Raw genomic sequence first — 27915 nt, forward strand, 5'->3', positions numbered from 1 at the left:
ATTATGCCGTCATGACATTTTTATGAGGTCAATTATCAAAATTTTAAAATAGGGTGTTTTTAACTATATATTTAAAGCATTTTTCAATATTTTTGCATTTAACGCCATACAATTATCTTACTGAAAAAGTGAAAAAAAATGAACAGAAAATATGCAAAATTATATTGACTGACATATGAAATCCTAATTTTTAGTATTAAAGTACTGCCGTAAATGTTTTTACGGAAACCAAAATCTGAAAAAATTAAGTCCGAATTTCCTCTGTTTTGCTAGAAGTTCGTTTTTATTTAATTTCAGCCTTATTCTATAATATAGTAGAGATTTCGAGTTTTATGTCAATAATAATTCATTTCATAAATACTTCTAGTGTTTAGAACAAATTTTAATTATAACATTGAACTTAATAACAATCTGAACTTGACAACTCAACCCCCGAGTACAAAATAACATTATTAAGGTACTAAGTAATTGAAATGACATTGATGCAAAAATAAGTTAGTCGAACTTTATATACTTAAAAAATTGGATATATCGTTGGTTTGATCGTGTAAAAATTCCACAATTTTGTAAAACAAAAAGTAAAAAAAGGCTTCTTTCTTGAAAATTCCATTAATTTCCCTATCTTATAAGCATGCATATGTGCGTTTTATGTTTACATTTAAGTTTTCTTCACTTATCTTATGTGACACTAATGAACAGCCGTAAATTACCTTCATATTTACATATAGGCCTACACGTGATGAATAAAACCTTCTTGCCTATCAAAAACCGATATAATCTTGTTGCGCAGGCCCCTGCCTGCGCAGATAATATTAGTGGGTCACAATTTATGATAAATAAAAACCATCAGCGACAGGATTATTTGTTAGTCACCCGATAACGAAACTTACACTACCTCTTCCAAAGAGAAGTTATGATTCGCTGTCATATCTTCCCTGTTAATTAGTGTCAACAATAAAGTAAGTTTTATATATCATGCTAAATGTTTTAGATTTTTTCTCTATTAAAAAAAATAAATAAATAAGTCTTCAATGTATTTTTACACAATGATGAAACATATGCTAGTCTACTACTTTAATAGTCTTTTGAAAAAAGATTAAAAAGAAGAATTCCCGCTTTTCCTAATGTTTGATATGAATATTTTAATATTATTTAAGCATTTTATCTTCACATTTTGGAATTTAAATGTCACATGTATTCAGAAATGCAGATGATTTCCCTTTTTTGACAACAGTCATTTCATTTTTCGATTATTGTTACGCTTATTGCTGTTCATTCCTTATATTTAAGGAATGCGAACAAGTATACCTACATTTACCTAGTAGTTTTTCCTTTGTTATATATGAAAACCTATTAAGTTTAGCGATCGGTTGTACCTCCAGCAATTTAAGAAAAACAAAACACACCTAAATATAGGCACACATATTTAAAGTCTTTAGTCATTGATGGACCTTTCCCTGAAACAGGCCGAAATGTTAAATCATTTCAAGAACCATACACTGTAGAAAATCATGGATGCGGTGATCGTGTTGATTTCAGAAAACTGCAGAGTGTGGAAACTTATAAAATTATTACATATTGTTATTTTTGTGGATTTGTAATTGCTTATTTACTATGTTTGATAAAGTGTGTCCAGTTCTAACGATGCACACGTTATGCACTCTGTATGAACGACACCTGTATTCGGAGTGCACGTGAAGGCAGCAATATGTGTGCTAGATTATTCGAAAACTAGTTAATGCAGAAGAGATATACCCTTTTAAACTTGTTACTATGCATTCAGAAGGCCGAGCAACCAGAACGCCCCGTTTTTAAAGGGAGCGACCTTAACTTTCTTGATCGGTATAATTACAAATGTATATAAATGTATTTCCTTGTTTAAAAATATGACGACCAAAACGTTTATGGACTCGGGTCATCTTTCGGTGATTGCAAATAATGCAAGTAAACAACTTTTTCGAAGAAATTCACTTGATTTGAACAATCCATTGATATATATGTAAGCTCATCAATACAAATTTTATTAAGAGTTTGTATTTTTAACAAACATTTATTTTCCACCCATGACATACATAAGGAAGTTTTTACAAGGGCGCGGTACGGTACTGAATAAGACAGTATATCGGGTGAAGGTCAAATATGGGTTCTCTTTTTTTTCAAACATCCCACGATAAGCTTATTGACTCATTTGATATCAGTCAAACTGTTATCTGTGTTTACAAGTCGTTAAATTTAGAAGTTTCGCACTATGAAGTTTGTTTCAAATGCGTTCAATTTTGAACTGAATCAACACACTCTGAAGATATCTACTTTTCAAAGCCATGAAATCAATTAGGTATTTAAATGTTTAGCGACTCATAACATTTTTCGATGAGAAACTTTTTACATGAGCTTATGCAGTAAAAAAAATAAAAATTGTTAGAAAAACAGTTAAAGAATTTACTTCGTCATTGTGTTGTAAGGTATGTCATCGTGATGCTATCGAAATGTCTTCGAAAAAATTGTTCCTGTGTGTCTTTCTCTTACCAGAGGTCGTGCTAAAGAAGTTTCGCCTACATCTCTCTCTACGCCATATGTGCAAGATTCTTGTAAAAACCGAAGATTCATAGCTCTTGTTCAAACTAGAGGTACCGTGAGCAAGCTCACAATTGATACCCCCGCTAGGAAAAAATCATAATTCAAGTCGTTTGCTATAATTATAGAAAATGGTGGATGCTATCTATTTAATTCTTTTTTTAATTGCTTCTGCTAATCTGAGTACATAAACCAATTTCTATTCTTTAAGTTGCATTTTATTTAAACTTAACTTAACGCATGAAGACAATTGTATCCTCATGTTAACAAAAATGACTGGAATCAAACGATAATCCACATCACATGTCATGCAGCCATTAAATGTTTTGAATTTTGGTATACCGAGCCCGAGTTTTATACCGAAAATTTTTCCACACAATTTTGTTTTTCAAAAAAAAAAAGGCGAAATACATCAAGGCGGGCCATTTTCAGAGGGACTGGCGGGGATTAGAATGTAACAATTAATTTTATTTCGCCATATACAAGCAAGCGTTGTGTCAAATTCTACCTTCTAATCATTTCCATTTATACAAGACATGACACATATAAAAATTAAGAATTTTTAAAACAATTACTTTATACTTGCAAAAATTACATTGGGTCAAGGTCATGACATACCTTTAGTATGGCAATCTTCGAGTGAATTAAGAATTTCCATAAGAAAGATATGGACCAGACACCAATTTTACACTTTTCTGCCAAAGACCTTGCCCGGATGACCTTGGGTCAAGGTCATGACACACCCTCAGGTCATAAGCAATCTTTGTGTGAAGTATGAACTTCCAATGTCTCTCCATAAAAAAGATATGGACCGGACACGAATTATGCACTTTTTCTACCAGTGACCTTGGCCTTGCCTGAATGACCTTGGGTCAAGGTAATGACACACTCCAGGTCATAAGTAATCTTTGTGCGCGGTAAGAACTCCCAATGTCTTTCTGTAAGTAAAATATGGACTGGACACGCATGGTGATTCCAATATACTTCTCAAACTTCGTTTGCGGGGGTATAATAAGAATTCATATAATATACTTTGTTATGTATATCAAATACATATGAATTAAAAAAAATGTTTTAATCGCTGCACATGTAACTACATGTATCTTATTTTTATGATGAACTGATTTATCTGTTCAGCACTTGAGCAGTGAGTTAACATTAAGATACAGATTTTGCATTTAACAATTTGATAAACTTAGTTTGAAAACTCGGTTTGGAAACAGATTCGTAAAAAATCCACAACAATGGTTATCCCTATTTATTATTTGCTAAAACATTATTTCCCAGATATTTCAAGAATGATAACTAATTTTTAAATACTGGACGAACAAAAATCAAAATACTTCTCTTCTGATACCATAAAAAAAACAGGCTCGCCCCTCAAATAAGGGACCAGTATAGGTCTGAAGTCTTTTACCCATAGTTCTTACGCTTAATACAAAATATGTCTGACCCTTCGAATACAGATTGTGCTCCCATTCTTATCCCCTCGCGCAACTTGTTGCGAAGGGGATATAGCATCGCTACCGTGCGTGTGTGTGTTCGTTTGTGTGTATGTGTGTGTGTATGTATGTGTGTGTGTGCACTCCATTTCAATTTTCTAGTAAATCAATAAAAAACCTTCCAATAGAATATCCTCAACCTTTGCACAAATATGCCTCATTGTAAAAGATTAAAACAAATGCAATGTCATATTAATTGGTCAATTTTTTTGCAAAAAGTTAGATAAAATTACACCATTGTAAAGGAGGGGGGGCATACATTATGACAAAATTCGTTTAAAACTAAACAATATTTATCATAGATTGCACACTTCTGTAAAATAGCAAATAAAAAATGCATGTGCCTTTCCAAACCATTAATACTATTACAAATTATTATTTCATTAAATCAATGTCATAATCAATTTTGTATACGAGTTATCAATCGAAATTTCTGAGTAAGAGTTATCAATCTTCCGCTTCACTTCTTTGAAACCAAAGTGAAAGTAAGCAGTTCAAATCAACAACTTCATATTTTTTGGATTTAGATCTAGTACAGATAAAGAAAATGTAGTTTTTGCAGTAATGGAGGGTTAGTAGAATGTGGTCTTCTCATTAACATAACTATATATTGCTAAATAATGCATCCCTACACACAATAACTCATGTCGCGAGGGGATGCTCCGCTTAGCGGTGCCCTTGTTAAACTTATTATGCTAACTTTAAAGTTACTTTGATTTCAACGTAAACACATTTGAAAGTTTCTTTTGATAATCTGGCTAAAAAAGTTAGTATCATATCTGTAAGTAGTGAGTTGGTTACTATAATAAAGGTACATTACACGTTAAGATATCAGGGTACCCCATACCACTTTAAGATATCACAGTTGTTGAACTAAATGATAAAGGCTCACATGAGCTTTCCAGATAAAATATCATCATGTGTGTGAGGTTGTGTTTATTGCCATAACCTTTGTCCTCGTCTGCAGTTCTAACTTTTCAAATCTTTATCTGTTCTAAATCAACTGTTCAAAGGTACAGACACTGCCTGAAGTTTGTGAAAGCAGGCGCTGAGATATATTTTTAAATTACATTCTAGCTTCTTAATTTGTTATAACAGGCATAAAAACAAAGTACCAAGATAGCTGGAAAAGAGAAAATAAAGATTTTGAAGAAATTCTTTAAAATAAGTCGCAAGTGCAGATTAACTTTGCAACTTAAATTTTGCGGAATGAAATTTGTTAAACAATGTGCTCCGGATATGTAATTGGTCTTTTTTAGCCAGATTATCAAAAGAAGGAATATATAGGAGGATAGAGGAGAGAAATCTTGCTAAAATTCATCATTATTAATTTTGGTTTTTTTCTATCTAAAAGTTCTAATACAGTAAAACTAAATCTTTATTCTTCTTGTAATAACCACAATATCAAATACAAGAACCAGGACGCACCTGTATCGAGCTACACGTCTATTTGCTACAGATAAGATCGATGTTTTTTCTGGGTAATACACTATGCATGCATTCTCGCTAACTATATAATTAAGGTGTAACCAAGGGATTTCCCATAGCATTTTTGGGAGTTGATTTTTAATCAACTCTCCTATGCAGTCACTCGGACAAACCGAAAGTGAAACAGTGTTTGGACCTAAGCACAAATCATTGCTCCTGACAAGACTTAGTTCTCGGAAATAATTGATGAATTCGATGTGATGTATGCTAAAGCATTGTTTTTCAAGGAAACTTATTTACAAATACCTTTAAAATAGTCAGATTTTAAATGGTACGAACAATTTAAATATTTTTTGTAGTCGTATATATTCCTACGCCAGAGTTCAATATAGTCTCGTTCAACTCGACGCTCGGCTGTCTCCGTAAACCCTTCTCGGAGATTTACGGTGTCAGTCGAGCGTTTGGTTGAACTAGACTAGAGTTCAATATTGCTTGGATCCATACAATTTTCGAGAAATATTTCTACCACTGATACATAGTTTGATTGAATGAATTTTATCTTTAAAAATTATTTAACATGATTCATATGGAGGTTTCTCGACATTCTAGTCGAAAAAGTTCAAAAATTCATATTATAAAAATATGCGTAATTCAAATTACAAACTACGTAAGTACGTATACATGTACTTGTCATGCAAAATAACATATCATTGATTTTAAAATAAATAAACATCGACAAAATCAACTCCCGTCAGTTCTTCAGTACTTTGATTATACATATAACCGGAAGGGTTAATCAAGATTATTAAGTTATCTTTAAAAAAAAGGCGAATTATGGGTGCCAAATTTAACTCGTATCATATATATATATATATATATATATATGATACGAGTTATATATATATATAATTTTTGTTTGTTACATATATTTTTTTTCCAACATGAACAGCTTTTGTAAAAACTGAAAAAAGTATCAAATAAAATTATTAATGCATTGCACTGCACTAAACACAAATTGTTAAAACGATTATGATTTGTTATTATTAGTCTAGTTGATATACCCGTAACTACATGTAGCAGTATGAAAGGAAAAGTATAGCTAAAACGATTAAGCAGGTCTTTGGCTTGTCAAGTCAAACCAATTAATATTAATTTTATTAAAAAAAAAAATTGTCCATTGAAAAATGTTGGCCTAAGTTAAGTAATTTTAATGTTTATATTCTACATATATTATAAATGTACATGGAAGCTTCAATTTGTTTTTAAGGAATAACATGAAAATTATATTTCCATTGCTTCATTAACAGCCCTGCTCAAATTCAAATTTTGCGTTAAGATAAAATTACTACTAATAAAATGAATTCATTACTTGCCAGAAATATTTGTATCTCTATTAAATAATTGACGTGCATATCAAAGGTGATATTGTATACGAGTAGCGTTGTTGCGTTTTCCGCAGCGCCCGAAGGAAATATGATTTGTCTTAGAGAAATAAATCTTCAAATCTTTTGAACGTTCACGCAAAGAATTGCTTATTATACCGAACGACAGGTGAAGATTCAGAATTTATCAGGTTCTAACTAGTTTGGAAAACAAAAAACAAAGATGTGGGTATTTAAATTCAGTCACTATACACACATGGAAGAGATGTTATTATTGTACACCCTCAAATTAGTTGAGAGAGAGAGAGAGAGAGAGAGAGAGAGAGAGAGAGAGAGAGAGAGAGAGAGAACAATTTTATCATTTATATGAGAGAATAAGCTTTTACCTTCAGCGTACAGATATATTTAGACATCTCTCTGTCAATCTATCTTCAACTTCTTCTTTTCAATGCATTGACCTTAGCAAGGCATGTGTGGACTTCTTTCTAAAATGGTATAAATACCAACTAAATACAAATGTCAGAGGTTTTTAAATCAGCATAAAATAAATATTTAATTTTGAAGAGGAAAACATACATAATATTTGTTTCATACTAACTTGAATTATTTGTGAAAGTGTGATTTTCAACACTTGAAAATTACTCTAAGTATTAAATTAAGATTTAATTACCATCATTTGTCACTTTTATACCAGTCGGAATGTAGAATAATCTATAATTTCAAGAAGAATGTCTGGATTTATAAAAATGTCTGGATCATAACCGTATCCAAACTTTTCATAACCGTTCATCAAACTTTAATCTGCACAAGCCATGCTTTCACACAAGTTACTGCTTTTTGGACTGAAAACTTTCCCAGAATATTTTTAACGATTTTCTCTATGTTCTTATATAAAAATTCATCCCGCCATTGCGACCCCGCCCTACCCCCCAGGGACTATGATTTAGCAAAATTGAATAAACACAACCTGAGGATGCCTTTACACAAGTTTTAGCTTTTCTGGACTAATAGGTTTTAAAAAGAAGATTTAAAAAGATTTTCTCTATATATTCCAATGTAAAATTCACCCCCCACTGTGGCCTCACCATACCCCCCAGGGACAATGATTTAAATCAACTTGAATCTATACCATCTGAGGATGCTTCCACTCAAATTTGAGCTTTTCTGGCCTAATAGTTTTTTAGAAGAAAGATTTTAAAAGATTTTCTCTATTTATTCCTATGTAAAACTTGATCTCCCACATTGTGGCCACACCCTACCCCCGGGGACCATGGTTTGAACAACTTGAATCTACACTACATGAGGATGCTTTGAGAAGATTTTTGAAATTTTTTTAATAATTCTAAATTATCTCCCCTTTAAAGAAAGCGTGGCCCTTTATTTGAAGAAAAAAAACACCCACGAATCCCCTTCACCTGGTGAGCTTTCAGCTCAGGTGAGCTAAAACACTTATAAAGCATGACATTTAGAATTTATACGTAGATATCATTGATTATCTTTTACAAAAAATTAAATCTTGAATACTTTAAAAAAAAGTCAAGCAAGAGTTTTGAAGATAAAAAAAATTTGAATTTTCTTTATGACACTTACAAATGCATAAATAAACAGTTCTGAGAGACATACCTCTGTTATTCACTGGGTTAGTTTATAAAATGTCCTCTGTAACCTGTCTGAAAATAAATAATTTAATTAGCACATAATAAGAACTCACTCAATATATTAAGTACAGTGTAACTGGCTGAACATTTTAGCAAATTTCTGTGTAATAAGGAACATTTAAAAAAGCAATTTAATTTTCAGTGTTGATATATCAACAACAAGAACAGAATTATATAAAACTTTCAACTTGCAGCTGTAAGTTTTATGGAATACCAACTCGTTACTTTGCAACGAGCTTTTAGACTCTAAGTTTTTCCTACTTTCACTTTTCAAGATTGAAATGGGTCTGATCTAAATAAAATGCATTTTATAAACATATATTTAATGTTGGCTTAATTTTCAAGCATTGTTCTTTTTCTCTAAATCGACTCTTTGCTAGTTAGCCACAGTTGCTGAGTTGTAGCTTTGTGGAAAATGTTTACCGACAGGCCTACCGTTTACATAGAGCAGCTGTAGTATATATATGTTTATGTGTATATATACATCATATCACTGTATTTGCCTATACATTTCATCTAAAATCTTTTATCAATTTCACCTAATTAGAGTGAATTACCATCGATTGTTGGCAATACACGTTTCTGGTTTTCAACCCGAATTTTTCTGGGGAACACAAGCTCTGAGCTACTTTACATGTTGTAAAATGACTAGGATGCAAAATTATATCATTTTATCCATAATTGACAATTTTCACAATAGACCATTACTTCATATAGCATTATTCCACGCATATTCATGAAATAATTAACCTCTATCTGCTCGAAATTGAACCACCTGAGCCGTTCATTTTTGAACAGTAAACCATCACATAACAAATAGGTATGTTGCACTCTGCCACTTTTGTGACTTTATTGTTTAACCAAATTTGGTTTGAAATAATCAGGAAAATGACAATAGGTGATTATATAGCAATAATTAATAAGATTATAAAATTAATCGTAAAATTATGAATATTTCATTCTTTATGCCATAATATTTAACAACTAAAATAATCCATAACTCCCATTACTGATGTAATCAATGATGTGATTTATTAGATAATTTATGCAAAACATAATCCTTGTGGTCTGAAAGCGCCATGCTTAATTAAGAAAAAAGAAAATACACAATGATTTTTCTTTTTTATATACATGTTCATGAAAAAGGAAGGTGGAGGGGTGGAGGTGGTTTCAGATCACTTTGAAAATTTTCAATGCTTAGCCATCGTCGTCCTGAAAGAAAGTGAGAACCCACACTATTAAAATGACGCTCCCAAGATTTTACAGCGGAAGAAATTCATTGGTTACATCCAGCGACGTTGATTTTATGTCCATATATGAAGATGCTATATATAACTTTGACAATACCGCAGGAAAGATAACTCTCGCGAACTTAACAGAAATTATCAATATGCATAAAATATTTTAAGAAATCTTAAAAATGATTTACAATACAAATAAATAAATAAGAATGATTGACAATCCTTACCCTTACCCTCAAATCGAATCTGCAAATTCAACATCTTCTGCTTCGGTGACGTAAAAATGACATTATTGCAAACAACAAAGTTAAAGCCAATCAAGATTGAAATCCGATATTGGTTACAAATAAATTTTCTGTAATTAGTTGGCAAAAGTTTGTTAGATAAATTTTATTTATACATGCACTTACTAATAAATGCATAAATACAGGTTAAAGTCGATCATGAAAATGAAAAATAAATGAAACTTTATTGAATACAAATACAAATATTTTATTGGCACAAGCAATTACAATAATTGGCAAAGGCCCAACATATGCATATTAAAACAGCATTGTTTTTATTACATTTTTATTTATATACGTGTATATTTTTAACATAATTATGTTGTTTGAAAATGTACATGTATTGAACATATATTATTTTACATATGTGTTTAACATATGTAAAATGCATATGTTACACAAGTGTATAATATATAATTATGTGTTCAACATATGGATTTTAAAACATGTGTTGTACACATGCATTAAATATGTAAAACATGTGTAAAATTATACACATATTTTACACATGTGGACATTTTTCCTGTGTAATAATCCAACAAACTGTTGCATTGTAGTTCTTGAGAAGAAGATTTTTAAACATCTTCCATATATATTTCTATATTAAACTTGGAACCCCATCTGGAGCCCCAGTATTACTTTGTAGTCTGAAGGTCACGGCTTCCACAATTTAAAATGTTCATAATTTTAGATACTTGCATTGTAATCTCACAAACTGTAGCATTAATTGTAGTTCTTGAGAGGAAATTGTTTAACATTTTCCCTATATACTTCTTTCTGGGGCCCTAATGGTAGTCCGGGGGTCACGGCTTTTATAATTTAGAATCTTCACTATTTGAGAATCCTTGGATAGTAATCTCACAAACTGTAACATTGTAGTTCTCGAGAAGAGGATTTTTAAACATGTTTCCAATATATTATATACATGTATCTATGTTAAACTTTGAATCCTTCTTGGTGCCTCAGATAAGTAAAAGACGCGATCACCCGTGGGTATCCGACGATGGTCTATGTTACACTTTGAACCCCGCCTATGCCTTAGTTTTGGTCCGGGTTTTACGATTTTTACGATTAAAAATTTTCAATATTTATACTAGCTTTTGTCTAAATATTGGCATTTCTGGTGCAGTGGTATTTGAGAAGAATATTTTAAAAGACATACACCCTTTTCTCACTGTTTCGCAATTATATCCCTTTTAAAAAATATTTATCCCTTTATTTCAAAAATTTAGAATTCCCTTTCTATAAGGATGCTTTGTACCTAGTTTGGTTACATTGGGCCCAGTGGTTTTAGAGAAGAAGTAAAAATGTGAAAAGTTTACAGACAAACAGACGGACAAGGGGTGATCCGAAAAGCTCACTTGAACCTTTGGTTCAGCTGGTGGGCTAAAACGTAGTGAATTTTACCGGTTTCGTGATTTAAAATGTTGATATAATCCAATAAGATTGAAATTAATATTTGGATTAGATCGTATGTTCATCGTTGGGATTTTTCATTCGCATGGAATGAAAATTCGAATGGCTACCGAGGGGGTAAATAATTTTGAAAAATTTGACAATGGCAGGGAAATTTGAAGTTTTATTGCATTAACACGTATTGTCTGAAACCAATCAGATAAAGCGTTATATAAACATAATTTAATTCTAGTTATAAAGCGCTTTCTGATTAGCTAAAAATTATTTTATATCGTAAAAAAAATATTGCTTACGTCATAGTCAGACTAACGTCAAAAACGTATCGATCCGCCTGACATTACGTTTAAATTTCGTACAATTTGACGTCATTTTAAAGGTCACATGACCGATTTCATCCACCATTAGGAGTAAGAAAATTTAATTATAAGCAATGAATTCATTATTTATTAGTTTTATATGATATAAAATGGTTTGAAACAGTGTATGCTTTTTATGTTGTTTTGCAGATTATAAAACAGAGATGAGCATATGCTGGGAGTTTGATATTCGAACATTAATGAAAAAGTACCAGCTGTTGAAGCAAATTATTTTTAAGCAAAATATTGCATATAGAGTACCCCATCGCTTTTGATAGGAAATGTTTAGCAATTCAGTTTAACAAATGAATTACTGATATTGTTTACACAAAAGAAAACCCGATTTGCCGTCACGCTGAAAGCTTTTATCGTGTTTTTTTTATTTTAAAAGGAAAAAGAAATTTGGAAAAAATGTAAATCACTTAAAGGGAATTGGACACGATTTGACTGAAAATTTTCAAATTTTATTTTTCCATTTTCAATGTTTATACTGATAAATGTGGAAGTTTATAATGCTATGTCAAAATTTGAAAGTACAGATATCAAATTATAAGCAAGTTACAGAGTTTATAATTCTTGGTTTTGTAAACAAAGCTCGAATATTGTCATTTTAACATGTGTTGTATTGGTGTAAGTTTCAATCAAATGTATCTTTCTTTTGTAGATAATAGTATTTATGAAGATACTGAATTAGTATACAGTTGTTGACTGGGGTCGAGGGCAACAGTTGATCTGTTGGACCAGCTCGCAAACTGTTGCCCAAGGCCGAAGGCCGAGGGCAACAGTTTGCGAGCCGGTCCAACAGTTCAACTGTTGCCCGAGACACAGTCAACAACTGTTTTGTTATACCCCTCCTATTTTAATTAAAAAATCACTGATCTCATTAAAATTTAACAGGATTTTACTTAAACACTTGATATGGAGCAAAGAATAAATTGTTCAACTGTTACCTGAGACACAATTAACAACGGTTTAGTTATATCCCTACTTATATAAGTATGTTATAACTAATTTATCATTATATATATTTAATAAAAAGAAACACTCATCTCACTAATATTAACAAGATTTTATTTGAACACTTATATGGAACATATAATGAATAAATAATAGTTCAATTGTTGAATAATCAGGTAAATTGTTATAAAAAAAAATATCACAGTACATCTGATTAAAATTATCACATTTGCAATGTGTGAAGATATTTAAAATGTGTTTATAAGCTTGAAGTAAAAGCAGAATTATTAAACAGTTAAACATTAGTTAACAACTTTAAAATAAAACTACAAAAAATGTACATGAAATTAAATTATGATCACAGACATTTTAAAAAATTGCACAAGTTTTAAAAAAATTGAGTACATTAAAAACATTTGTAGCTAAGATTTTGTAAACAAATAACTTCAACAGCAAACTTTAATAAAATTAAATACATGTAACATCAAACACCCAAAAGATTCCTACAGGCACTTTTTTCATACATACAGCTAGTTATGCATACAATTTAGTTATTGTGTATTGTAATGTTGCAGCCATGGAAAGAAAAAACAGATTTAGCTGTTTAAACATTAGGAATGCTGATTCCAGTTTCATGAAGATTTCCAAACATGGGGTTGTCAAGAATGGCAGCTAAATCTCTGTCATCAACATCGACAATGTCCTGGAGTTCTTGCACATTTGAGGCTAAATCTGGCATTAAATTGTTCTCAATTTGTTGAAGGGGTGTATGTTGAATTGGCGCGGACTTGCATACGGATAATTTTGTTGTTAAGGCATCTGACATATTGCGTTTTTTGGAATTGCTTAATTTGGAGGAATAATGTTTTAAGCTGCTTTCTGATTTATGTTTAGAAATACCAATAATGTGTCGAGACTCGTAGCCACATTCATCCAGCATGGTTATGCAGGTGGCTCGTATGCAATGATTAGTATACACACATGTAAGTCCTGCATCTTTGCTAATCCTCTGCATCATACTTCCTAAGACATTCTTTCCAACAACCATATTGTCATACCAAACAGGTGAACGATCATCAATGCTTGTCTTTGGACGTTGCCATAGAGAGTCGCAGTCTGCATTTAGCTTGGCGATATACTTCTCAAAACTCATAACTGGACAATTGGAATTTCCTACAAAATATTAAACAGAATCACAATTTTTAATACATGTATTTGCATTGTCATTTTGTATATATATCATCTAAATATATATGTGTGTAATACATTTTAGGATAAATTAAATAGAAAAAAAAGTTTTAATTATGCACACATTTATTTTGTTATATATAAACTTGACATGAATTCTTAGCAAATATGAATAGACAATTAAGGGATTATATGCACTCACCGGGTTGCTCATACATCCTTCCTCCATCCTGGTCATCATCATTACAATTCAGACCTCTATGATTCTTTGTTAGCTTTGCAGTGGTGCATGCGACATACCTCCTGCTGTCATGGTCCTTCCGGATTACATAGTCACTCTTTTTCATTCCACGAAGATTTTCTCTTCCTCGGTTGCAAAAGTACAACATTATTTCAAAGAAAACTTTCTGTTGAAGGGACTTAGGACTGTCACAACTAAACACACCGTTTTTGTACAAAATTTCCAGGTCTTGTTCGCTTATTACTTCCTTATGCTGCACCTCTCCAACACCCTCCTTCTTTATTTGGACCATGGCGGCGAAGAAAACGTCGTTTGCTGGTTTAAATCTAGCGTCGTTAATGATGTCAACTTCGTGCGATTTTTCGAACGATTTCTGTAATCCATACCTTATGGAAATCATCGACTTTTTTGCATACATGGAGCCGTCTTTCTTCCTCGCAGCGCAATAAAACTTCCTGAGAACTTCCACGATTTCTTCACATGATTTATCTTTTAAAAGATGTAGGGACAGGTCAAGCGTTGATAGATAATCATTCAGTATATTTTCTGCAGTTTTTACAACATTTTTGGTATTCTTACTGTCTCTACTTTCCAAAATTGATCTTATTTCCTCTTCTGAAGCTTCGCCAAACCTAGCAGCGGCAGCCATGTTTGTATACCAAACGACAGGAAAGATAACTCGTTTTCGCGGAATGTGACGTCACCAGTCAACAGTCTTTTTTAACAGTCGATTTTAACAGTTCCAATCTAACAGTTCCAGTCCAACAGTCAAAATGCTGGACTTTTTTTCGTATAGAGTTATATAGTAACTGTTTTACAGGGGTATAACAATTTAAATTGTTTTTACATATTGTCTAAGAGATGATAATTCTTTACATTACATTTTTGTAAAAAACTATAAGACTCAAGCTTTGTTTCTATAACAGCAAATTCTTAACTCTGTATCTTGCTCGTAACTTGACTTTAACAATAGTTCGGTCAATCATTTAAAATGCACCAGTAAACCATTTTATACATATAAAATAAAAATAATTTTTTTTATCTCAGATCGTGTCCAAGTCCCTTTAACTTTATGAAATTCTTTTATGAAATACAATGCTAACTTATTTATTTATCAATATACAAAGGAAAGTGATGTAACGGTTGAAGCCGTGTATTCGCATATACTAATACAGTTAAAAGAGTTATATTATATATAATTTCTCAGATAATGCAATCAAAGACGGCCAAAAATGAGCAGTGAAGATGACAATGTGGTGGATTCAGACTTTTTTCCGGGGGACGAAATCCATCCAATGAACAACACCAAACCAAACGAAGGACAAAATGAGAAGACGCAATCGGAAAAGGTTACTGTAAATAGTGATACAATTTGTAGTTACTGTTATCATTTTGAAAATTACACTCTATTGACATTGGATTAGAAAATGAAATCTGATGAGCAAAACACTAGAAGAAAATAGCTGGAGGAAAATCTTTTCTTTGATGCATAAACATATTTTACAAAAGTAAAAAAAAAATCCATGCCTTTTATTTTGTATGTGTTTTTTTTCGCAGGACGTAGATAAATACGAAATGATTCATTTCTCCACCGATGTCTCACAAACGTAAGCATTGCCAACGTGTGGTTATATTATGAAAATCCTTTTAAAAAATGAACATAATGAAACACAATTTGTATTCAACTGTAGCAAAACCTGATTTTATTGGGGTGGTATTTTATGAAGAACATACAGATATCTTTTAATTCAACTTGTTTTTAAGATATCATTGTATTCTGAGCATCGGTACAGCTAATAAATTACCGAGTACTGAATTGTGAAGCTACCTACATTAAAATCCTGATCATCTTTGAAGTTTCTTTATTTGTCCATTTGATAATTAAAAATAGTCAACGTGACACTTACAGATAAATGCGCATTATGTATTATGTAAAATTGATTGGTTGAAGAATTTCCTCAATTTCTATAAATCAGGGCGCCAAATCGAATTCCAATCAGAGAGACTTCAAACAGCCACTTTACGGTAGATGGTTTGGAAAGTGAAGCTAACACCACAGTAATTCCAAATGAGCATGATTTGGCCTATCGTGAAGGTGAAAATGCAAACCTAAAAAGCCAAGAAAGAACCGACAAAGAAGCAACCGGTAATGAAAGTAATCTCCATTGTGATTCTTGTGGACGAGAGGGAAATGAAAATAATGATGGGGCAAGTGTCAATCAACTACCATCGACCAAAGCACAACAGGTTTTATAATTTTACATCCGTTATTTATTGTATATAAACTTTTTTATTTTTCTAACAGTGGCAAACAAGTATTTTGTACGTTTATAGTATAAACTGATATAAACAAATTTAAAGCAACATCTTTGTGAATACATATTGTTAATTTTTACAGAGCACCAGAGGATCCGTGATGCAAACATTTCAGAGGTATGAATACAATACGAGATCCTTCTCCGTGATTTAACAAAATTAGTCATGCTCATGTACATTTATTGCATCGAATTATCAGGCTCTTTAAAGAACTACCAGACTTTGACCCGTGCGTGCACGGGTTGACATTGCATATGATATCGGACACTCTGCTTAGTTAGAATAATCTAACTGTGTCTCGGGACAGGCCATTGCAACAGTTAAAATGCCTCCCATATACCCGTGATGTGGCAAAAAATTGCAGAATAGCTCCCGATGCTGTCGGAAACGATTTTGGAGAAAAATTAATGAAGCTGCATTGAAAATAACAGTTAATTATTCATAACAAAACATTTTGAGGCTGAAAATATCTCTCATCTTAAAATTTTATTCATATCAATGAAGAATTCAACACTTTTTCACCAACGTTTTTTACTTGCCTCGAATTTACACACCATGTTGACATTCGAAACTCTCGGGATTTTTCATATTAAATGCACTGAGTTAGAGTTTTATGTCCCGTATTTCCTTTGATGAACAGAATATATGACAAATTTTCAATGAAAATTAACACGTATTTGTAATATCGTTTCTGAGTTAATCTATGCAAATGTGATATACTAGAAACATAAACTAAAAGCCTCCCGTGATTTAGCGTGAATGTAATGTGCATGCGCAAGATTGTGAAATCCAAAAAATCCAGATGCTTTCCGGATTTTTAAAAGGAATTTTCGCTGATTATTAATTATATAGCGAAGCCTGACTGAGAAAAATAAAAACAAAATGGTAATTTTCAAGTACCAATTATGTTTAAAATGTATAAAACAAAAGACAGTACACTTCCGATTTCTCGGTATTAAAGCCCAAAAATTCGAGTCTATCATTTTAATATAGTAGTATAGATTACATGTAGGCTAGATTGCTAATTTATATAAGATAAATTCTATGTAGAAACCAAAATTGTTTTAGGGGTTCCCGTATGCATAGTCACCAATTTTCTTTAAATTTAAACACATGTTTCTAAATTATGGATCATTTTACAATATTTGCCTTTCTCGTGTATATATTTACTATTTCCGACAGATTGTTTGCTGTAAAAAGCGGTTTCGGCCGTTACCGGTAACAACTTCACTTTCTACGTTTTTTTTTTGTATTTCATTACAAAATGTTTTAAGGGCAAGGGCTTGTTTAGGGTGGAAAACCCCCAAAACGTTTTCCTAAATTAATTTTCCTTCTGCAATACCCATGCATCTTCCATTTTCTACTTGATACGTTTACATCAACAAACTTTGTCTTTTTTTTTTTTTGCATGCACATTCAAAATCAACAACTCCTTGACGTCTCCCGTAGCTACGGTATATAACTGATCGAATTCTCGTACTGCGCGTTTGTTTTCTGCAGAGGTGAACTATGAAAGAAGAAATCATAAATACAAAACGTTGCGTACATGTGTGTATAGCATAGCAATTTAAATGAGAAAATAGCTGATGAAGCGAGACGGTATCCACATTCTTTTTGATAAGATACAGCTTCAATTGCTGTTACATAATGGTTTACGAAATATTTGTTTTTTCTAATCATTTCTTAAGAATCATGTCACGTGGTCATGTAGAAGTAACGTTATTGTTGACAAAGGACGATTCACGAACGATCACGAACTTATTGAATTTTAACGATACACGAACGATAAGGATAAAACATGCAAACTAACAATTTTACACCATTTAACACACAAAGTCAAAATTGATTTTTAAGATGAGCATTAAGAAAACGCACTGCTTTGATTTGTATTACAACATGCCTGTGTTAATTGAAAAGCGGCATGTATAGTAGCCATGCACTGTTTTATTTTTACAAGGTAATGTCAAATACATGTAGGATCCATACACCATTTGAATTGTTTTAACTCCATAATGTAAATTAACTTCTATCATATGTTAAAGAAAATAAAGTATTAAAAAAGATAATGTATAAACTACACAAAATTATCTACTCACGAGTTGATGTCAATGTAATCTGATTCCCTACGTACGATTTAATTGTGCGAGCTACAGGTAAATTTGTTACCTTGTTCCAAAGAATTTCGATTTTACAAATCTCATATTTACATATTATACTGTACTATTCGATTGGATTCAAAATTTTAAAGCGTCTAAAAATTTTCAATTCTAATGAATGTTTTGCAATGTAGCAGAGTGTCAAGATACGATAGATGCTTAATATAGAGTACAAAATCATGGAATCTAACCCGACCAATCAAAGGATTAAATGAGTTGTTAAATTACTTGATATTTAACGACTAAAGAGATTAAAAAAAAACTGTTTAGGGCTGACATGATACATGCATATGTATGTAAGCAATAGTTACATATGTAATATTGTTGTATAAAAGTTTTAAATTCACATTGCTGCGTTGTTTAAAAACTACTCGTCATTGTTTAAGATGAAATCCTGACATTCCGCAAAAAAAGTTACAAAACGAAAAAAACAAACCCACATAACACGCACGATCACGCACGGTAAAAACGCGAACCAATTTTTCTGACACACGGACGATCTTGCACGTAACCCGAATGATCACCAACGGTACACGAAGTATTTCACAAGACTGACTTGTAAACAATAACGGTGTTACCATTGTATGAATTAAAAAAAAACCCCGGTCATTCAGATTTTCAAAATTTTATGTATTCTTCCTTAGCAACATATTTCAATTTTCAGTATAGGTGAAACTACTGTAATCACTTATAATTTGTCTTCAAAATAGCTTAGAATAGCCATATTTCTATCTTTTACTTCTGTTTCCATAGTAACCAGTCAGCATAGGACTGCATCTTGCATCTAAATTAATCTTATTTCAATAAAAATATAACTTTAATGTACCTACACAAACAGAGACAATCATATTATGTGTCGACCAGTATCTTCTGAGATACATTTTAAGAATAGGGTTCCCTACTTTGAGACAAAGTTACTACTTAAATATACAAGCTTCAACATTTTTTCTCGAAAAATGGTTGTAGGATGGACACAAAAGACTTCCTTTTATATTTTTTTTCAAAATTTTAAATGTTAAAATTAAGTCTGCAACTGCAAAGTTCGAAGTTATTACAAAAGTTAAAAAATTGATGTTACGAAGTTTACAAAATCATTAAAAATTTATATATATATATAAAGCACTAAAATGGCTAACGACACGAACAATAGAAATTCTCAAATTTTCGGGACAACCAGTCCCTTCTTCAGGACCAAAAATAAATTACATGAGTAAAAAGCGAAGAAAACAAAATCTAAAGCTACTATTAAACTACTTAAGAAACTATAAAAAAAGAACAGCTACATCATAAACATCATTTGTTCACATTCTTAAAGAAGGTGTTGATAATGTCGCCGATCGCTCTAACTTTATTTTTGGTCCTGAAGAAGGGACTGGTTGTCCCGAAAATTTGACAATTTCTATTGATCGTGTCGTTAACCATTTTTAGTTAAGGTCTTCCGTTTCCAACGGAAGACCTTATTGTTATTGCTTTGTTTCTTTTTCCCTTTTATTATTTTTTTTTTCTTACGCTTTTTTGTACAAGCGATTTCTTGAAAACGGCTGGACCGATTTTCGTGAAAATTCCAGATCTTGTAGATATTGATAAAAACCTGATATATAATTTTTTATTTTAATGACGTCATTTCCGTTCGGGAGATATTGACGTTTTAGTGATTTTTAGAGGGTCATTTTGTCCTGCTATCTCCTCCTAAACGAAACAAGGTATTGAATTTAAATTTTCAGGGATTGTAGACAAAAGATTGTAGATGTGTTTAAAGGCATTTATGGTTGTCTGGCTCTAAAGGCGTCGAAGCTCGCCTGGACCCGAAAATCGAGTTTGAAAAAATGACGCAATTTTTAATGGTTTTCGTTTTTTATCTCCTTTCCTGAAAATATTTTACCATAACATATAGAGCAAATAAAACTTATATTTACAAGATCTTTTGTTTGATAACAAGAAAAAGGGGCTGGTCCCTCAAATTAGGGGCCAGAAGAGCTCTAAAGTCTTTCTTCCATAGCACTTTACTGAGAAATATTTTGTAATATGTTTAAGAAGAAAAAATGTTCATCTTTTACTAAAAAAACTATACATTATAAAATTTTTATTATGCGTTACGTAATTAGGGGTTTTAAGGGGCCAGAAGTCCAAAACTTCGATCGAATATATCTCAAAAAGGACAAATATTTTGAAAAGCAATATAGAATAAAAGATGCTTAGAATAATGTTTTAAACAATATTCAATCATAAAATTTTCGTTATCTGGCCCCAATAAGGAGATTAGGGGTCGGCCCCTAAAATGTCCTATCCCAGATAGCTCTAAAACGGCAAAGAATTTCTAAACACTTGTTGAACAAAATATGTTTAATACCAAAAGAACTTTCGTATGATGCCAAAAAAAGGGGCTGGCCCTTCAATTTAGGGACCAAAAGGGGCTCTAAAGTCTTTCTTAATAGCACTATACTGAGAAATATTTTGTTATATGTTTAGGAAGCAATAATGTTCATCTCACATTTATTTAACAATATATTATAATTATTTTATCATGTGTTCCGTATTAAGGGTTTTTTAATGGGTTTTAAGGGGCCAGAAGTACAAAACGTTGATAACATACCCCAAACAGAACAAATATTTTTAAAAGCATCATTTTGAAAATCAATATAGAATAAAATGCTGAGAATGATGTTCCTAACAAAATTCAACCATCCCTTTTTTTTGTTGCCCCGATAACGAGATAAATGGTCAAATATCAAAGTCATGGTCATATAACCTTCAAACAATCACACGGAAGACCTCCTCGTTGCTCGCAACGAGATCGTGTCTAGTTCTTTTTATATTCAGTTTACTGGCTTATTATCTATATATTAGATCCGACACTTTGAAGATGCCTAGTGTTGTTGATTCTATTCAGTGCTTTATGTATGTATGTATATATATTTATATATATATATATATATATATATATATATATATATATATATATATATATATATATATATATATATATATATATATATATATATTAAATACGTTGGGTTCTTGAATTTTTTGGGCTCGAAAATTACAGAATAACTCATTGCCCACAATTTTACATAGGATAAGGATTCCTCATGAGAGATTTTTAAAATGAAAACATTTTATATATTGTCTCAATATTCTTACATTTTCTTTTGCATCAGGGGTGTCGAGTTAAAAATAAATCTTACAATTCTTTGTTATTTTAACAAAGTTTGTGCCATGTTTTGTTTACATGGATTGTATACACTGATAAAGGCACCATTTCTTTAAAGCTTTTTTCTATCAGAATGATTATAATTATGGCCATAACTCATCAATGACAATGTTAAAACTTTACAGACGGAATTATAACCAGACTGACTTTCAGAGAAGCGAACGCTTGCTTATTAAATTGTGATAGAAATAGGTTTTTTGTGCGGTTATTTTATATATTCATGTAATTATTTAATATAATTTTGAATAGGTTAAAGTACATGTTTCCCTTTTGTAGAATGTGTCAGGACAAACCAAAGAACAGCGATGCAATCACAATTAAATTCCACGCAGTAGCTTCCAACTCATCTTTAAAGGATTCTGATGTGGGATTTGGCATTATGTACCAAGATAGAAATAAGCAAATACTCGAGACTTGCCAAGCAAAGATTGAAAGGTACGCTCTTGTGACAATAATCTTATAACATTACTCCAACTTTACCCCTGACAGAAAAAAGAAATGTAAATGTAAAATATTAGTTTTCCACTAAATTCTCTATAAAATGTTTTAAAATTACGTATACGGTTCCAATACGTATCACTATCAACGTGCCTGCTTTTTGGAGGGACACAAACTTGACGGATTTTATGTCTTTTAGGTATTTTTACTGTTTGATAATTGATAATCTCCGTTAATCTATTTCTTTTACATGTAAGAACCTTTTCAGGAAAACATTCTATCAGATTGGAAGTAATGTACATGTAAAATATAATACATTGTTTAGTGTTTTTAAGAATTATCAAACAGAATTTAAGAGGTAAAATTTATATTATATATGCCTTTTAATTTCTTTCTTTTGATTTGATTACATTCACCATATTTGACACGTGTTTCTTATTTTTCAGTCAAATGTCCGACAAATTGTCTTGTCTTATTACTGTCACAGTGAAATTAGAGAGAAAATTATTGTACCAAGATTTTCATTATAAATACTTCACAAACCAAGATAGTGCAACTTCAAATCAAGACTTCGACCATAATTCTGCGTCATTAAAAGTACTAAAGCTTACAAAAGAAGAACTGTCTCGAGGTAAAGTGAATTCGATTTTTCTCAACATTGGTTTAGTTTATATTTATTTTCAAAACATACTTCCATAAACTGAGAAGAGCTTTAAATATAGTCTGCCCAAGATATTTATTCTGCACATTTTGAAGATTTTTAATAAAAATACATATACCTGTGAAGAAAGTGCAATTGAAATTGATGAAAAGGAATTGATTTCCAAGATAACTTCATTCACATATGATACTTTTTCCCTCGTAAAAATTCACAGGAATGAAAACAGATTTCCCACGGAGATCTATAATGGGAAATAAGGACAGTTTTCTCCATCTGGAAGTCACTCGGAATACCTTTTTGAACGTTATTATCCGGGCTTAATAATGGCTGATGCAATGCAAAATCCCCGTAGACTTTCTATCTTTAGCCGTGTATTGAAACCTGACAACCAAGAGGGGCGTTTCAAAGGGGAACTCTTGGGATTTTTCATACTATTGAGTGAATATAGTTTGAATTAAGAGGTGTTTATAAATATTGAATAATTTAAGAAATTTAAAATATGCGGCAAAAATATCTTTGGACCGACAGACTATAACACATTTTGTTTGACGTTTGTCTGTTTGTCAGTATGTAAACTCGCGACAATCAATGTTTCTTGATACATAAAGGCAATTCTCGACAATATCAAAAGACTCATTTGTAGAGGCATGTTTCATATCTGGTAGTAGTGGTGGTGAAACTAAGAAGGGTCCTTATGAAATCATCATTAGAATAATTCTTACTCAGAATACAAAATAGTTCACTAGTAATAACAAAAGACAATCTAATGAATTACGTTTTATAATTTTTTTTTAGATTTTTGTGATAAAAAAAAACTTCCCGCTGTATGTCGTCTTTGTTATCGTCACAGTAATGTTTTTGATATACTTCTCTCAAACTACTGCCAAAATTAAAAAAAAAAAACTTGACACGAAGTATCTTTTGAGAAAAAGGCTCTCAAGTTTGCAAAAAAAAGGACAATATCCGCTTTATAGGTAACATAATTAGGAAAGTGTGAAAATGGTGTTTGGCTAATTAAGAATATTCTCTCCAAAACAAGTGTTTTAATTTTAACCATGTTTCAAACAAAGTATATTTGGTGGAATGGTTTCAGATGTGTTTAAATGAAAGGTGAGGCCCCTTTAAAGAGGATATCATTAGAAAGAGTGAAGAGATGGTGGAGAGATATTAAAATCTTCTCTTAAGATCCGAATGGTCTACAATATTCAAACTTAATATTAGCTTCCTGATGATGGAATCAAATTCATATCAAAACCCAAGGGGTCAGTAAGGGGTGCTCAAAGGGAATAAGTCAGGAAGGAACATTAACATATTGGATCCAAGTCATAAAAGAAAAGTAGAAAACAACACATATATAATTTGGTGAAAAACGGTAAATGCTTTAGTTTATGAAAATAGCTATGTTCTGCTGAAAACATTCTAAGTCACATGTACAACTAAATTTTACATTTCACACTCAGGCTGTTAGGTCTGAAAGACGTTGGGTGGTAAGAAAGGGGTATGATTTTCAGGATCATGTATTGAACAAAATCTGAAGCAAAAGTCTAGTTGCATTCCAAGAGTAATATTACAATAAGTTGAATCAAGTATTTTCATATTTTTCAAATATATCTATGATTTACCACCAAGGAAAGATATTGCAGACTTATTCGAGAGAAAGCATGTACATTTACAAAATGTAGGTTAAAGAAACAAGACCTTAGATTGTAAATTAAATTTGTATTGACGAACTTTTAATGTCTATTTCTATCAATTTTAAATAAATACAGTGGTAGTCTAAAAAGAAACCCATATTTTTTTTCTTTATTATTAAGTAAAACGAAGGTCGAGATCAAAATTATTCTCATATGCAGAGTAAGGTATCTTCCCACTTAGCCAACATTTTGAAAAAATACAGGTAGATCTGTGTTGGCTAAGTTGGATACAGGTGGAGAACAAAAGAATTTAATTACAGGTAAGCTATTGTCTGTTTTCGGATAAAGGCGAACAAATATGAATTAAGCTCTGTCACAGTTCTTAATTTGATCTAAATAAATCAAAGGAAAATGTAATCTTAAAATAATTTTTAAGTAATTAACTGTTACACATTCCTTTAAATATATTTATGACTTAGAATTTATAATATTTACATTTTCCAGTGTCTTTGCCTGTGATAACACTACGTATCGATTTTGTACTATATAACCCATAATACAAATGACGCCAAATCGAGGCACCAGCGGGGTTTGCTTATTTGTATCTATATATTTAATCGTACGATGGCTTAAAATTATATAAATATAAGTAATAAGGAATCATTCTTTGAATATTATGAGGGGATAATTTCGGTCGGGGCGTGATCAAATCTATCATAAAGCCCTTCGGGCTTTATTGGATTTGATCACGCCCCGACCGAAATTATCACCTCATAATACTCAAAGAATGATTTCTTATTCCTTATTAAGAATAGTCAACGTAACATAAACACTATTCTCGCAAAGAAATATTCACGACATTTTCACTTTACACATATAATAAGATAAACTGTATGATTATGATAACATTTTTAGAATAGAAAACATAACATAAACATTGTTCCTGCAAAGAAATATTTACAACATTTCAAGTCCATTTCACCTTGACGAAGCATGTACTTGAGACTCTGAAGACGGGAATGCAAATGACGATAATTCCTTTTTCTGGGACGGACAACTCCAATCTGGATAATCTTTGCCATATTTGCAGCCAGTTCCTTTTGAACCATCTCTAAAAACAGAAAGGTGTTTGGGCCGGCACGTCTACACATTCTGTTGAACTTGTTGTGCCATCTCTCAACTGAATTTGTTGTTCTTGGGCCGTCATGGTCGAAAAGGTTTATCATTTCAAGGTGTCCTTCAACCCATGTTTCTGTCACATAGTCCTTGAATCTCATCACAGGAGCGGTCTGGTCATCACTATCCTACAAGGCCTGGAACCACACATCTTCCACACGGTGACCGGGAACCAGAGGAAGGGCGGCTGCTCTTCTAACTAGTTGGTGGAAGTCCTCATGTTCTCAAAACTTTGTGGTCAAACCGCACACAAGAATTCTGTTTCCGGCTTCATCTCGTGAACAAGGGTCTGTTTCCATTGATCTTGGAGCTAGATTTCCTGTGGTGTTGAAGGTAGTTTTGGCATCATTTTCACTCGGCTCCGGTACAGCATACACTTGCAGGATTGAAATATGGGAATCTGTTTGATCATTTCTTCCACGCTGTCATCACAGTCAGCATTCCGCAGGGCTCCAAGTTCTTCATCGTACCGTGAGCGTATGGGTGCCGCTTCATCACTGCATCTCCTCTTCACTTTACTGACGAAGGAGTCTGCAGCTAAGGCAATGAAGTCTCCTTTAGGTTATGGGACTGTCCAAAAGACACAAGGATTTTGTCCAAAGTAACAACAGTAGCTGGACATTGCCGGTCTTCACATCTCCAATATCTTAGGTTGTTGCCTCTTGTCCTCACGGAATACTTAAATCCAGCATGAAGAAGATAAAGTCCTCCCCTGCCGTTCTCTAGAAAGTTGACTTGCACCTGAAGTTTGGCCATTTTGATTTGATTTTATTTTCTGAATATCTTTCAAATAACAGTCCATAAAACAATGAGATCTCATATTTTTCAGGCTTTTGATTCTGTAATCTAATGACCATAATTATGCTTATCTATTTATTCTATATTCTTAAAAACTGCTGATCAATCTCATTAATGTAATTATACCTCCAATTAAAACATTGTATAATCATTTACTTTAATGTTTTAATCATGCATGTGCCGGTATTAGTTTATTCATATAAAAGTTAATAAAAAATATGCAATTATCTTACAGAAAATTAATGATTAATGTTTTTTGACAAATATTCTATGGTTATCTTTCTTTATTTATTCTGATTATAAGCAAAATTAAGGTTTCTTTAAATAAATATTTAAAGCTGACTTATGTTTCAATAAATATTAATAGTTAATATTTTAATATTGCAGGTAATTCTTTAAATAGATTTATGCATTGTAGTTTAACATTTTCGAAATGCTCTCATTTATTTGTTTCATCAAACTATTGTCAGGTAATTGATAACAATAACATTTATATGTGAAAACAGATTATAGCGTCCTGATCTCTGGGGTGTGAAAATCATAATGTTGGCCAGTGTTGACTAAGTGGGAATAAACCCATATTTAATGTATTATCCATGTAAATGAAAATGTATACATGTATTGTAGCAAATATACAACGCTTGTAGGAAGCAAACATGATTTTGTTAAATGATAACATATTTTATTAAATGAATTTTTTTAAAAATTATTTATTTTTCATATATATAGCGGATTTAGAAAAACCCATTGATTAATATTATTTCATCGGTATATCAGTATATCGCAAATCATTTGCTATATTTCAATGAAGCAACTCGTTTATACATTTATAAGAAGTCAGTTATGTGATGTTTGTAAGAGCCTTTCATAACTACTTGGACCCAGATGGAACCTGTACACACATTCTTATGATCCCTTTGTACTTTAATGTACCATAATATTGTTCTGACTTTTATTTTAGTCAAATGGAATTTCAAACTATTTACAATGCTTATTATTTTGATGAACATAAATTTCGAATAAACACTTTTTTTTAGATATATGGTATCAGCATGACGGAATACTTAATCTAACACACACGACAGAGCAGTCTAGATCAAAGATAACTCAGGATATACAGGATTACATACTGCTCTGTTGTCCAATTTATGACTATCAGGTCTACGTTGCATCGGGTTTTGAAGTTTTACAGAACATTGATATTATGTTGAAAAGTTTGGAAAGCACATACTGCACAATTCTCGATGGATGTAGTGAATTGGAGAAATGTCTGACTGATGTGAGTCTTTAATATTCAA

General features: G+C 31.8%; 2 protein-coding genes across 2 annotated transcripts; one reads left to right on the forward strand and one right to left on the reverse strand.

Moving 5' to 3' along the window:
* Window positions 1-814: 814 nt before the first annotated feature.
* On the forward strand, window positions 815-27908 carry LOC117685485 (uncharacterized). Its single transcript, XM_066072419.1, has 8 exons — window positions 815-959; window positions 15435-15576; window positions 15785-15834; window positions 16204-16474; window positions 16626-16660; window positions 22187-22345; window positions 22795-22979; window positions 27655-27908. Exons 2-8 carry the CDS (start codon window positions 15460-15462, stop codon window positions 27906-27908), a joined length of 1071 nt encoding a protein of 356 aa, XP_065928491.1. The 5' UTR covers window positions 815-959; window positions 15435-15459.
* Window positions 13403-15055, reverse strand: LOC105328365 (uncharacterized protein KIAA1958). The gene is made up of 2 exons (XM_066072418.1): window positions 14189-15055; window positions 13403-13971 (listed from the first exon to the last, which is right to left on the reverse strand). The coding sequence occupies exons 1-2, from the start codon at window positions 14874-14876 to the stop codon at window positions 13403-13405; spliced, it is 1257 nt and encodes a 418-aa protein (XP_065928490.1). The 5' UTR covers window positions 14877-15055.
* Window positions 27909-27915: the final 7 nt, after the last annotated feature.

This window comes from Magallana gigas, chromosome 9 (assembly GCF_963853765.1).
Source record: "Magallana gigas chromosome 9, xbMagGiga1.1, whole genome shotgun sequence".
Classification (NCBI taxonomy): Eukaryota; Metazoa; Mollusca; class Bivalvia; order Ostreida; family Ostreidae; genus Magallana; species Magallana gigas.

Bases quoted from the DNA above. Each gene is read 5' to 3' on its own strand.
- LOC105328365 (XM_066072418.1), bottom strand. From the start codon at position 14,876: ATGGCTGCCGCTGCTAGGTTTGGCGAAGCTTCAGAAGAGGAAATAAGA. The intron at 13,972-14,188 runs GTGAGTGCATAT...AATATTTTGTAG, and splicing joins AAGGATGTATGAGCAACCCG to GAAATTCCAATTGTCCAGTT.
- LOC117685485 (XM_066072419.1), top strand. From the start codon at position 15,460: ATGAGCAGTGAAGATGACAATGTGGTGGATTCAGACTTTTTTCCGGGG. The intron at 16,475-16,625 runs GTTTTATAATTT...TAATTTTTACAG, and splicing joins CATCGACCAAAGCACAACAG to AGCACCAGAGGATCCGTGAT. The intron at 16,661-22,186 runs GTATGAATACAA...TCCCTTTTGTAG, and splicing joins GTGATGCAAACATTTCAGAG to AATGTGTCAGGACAAACCAA.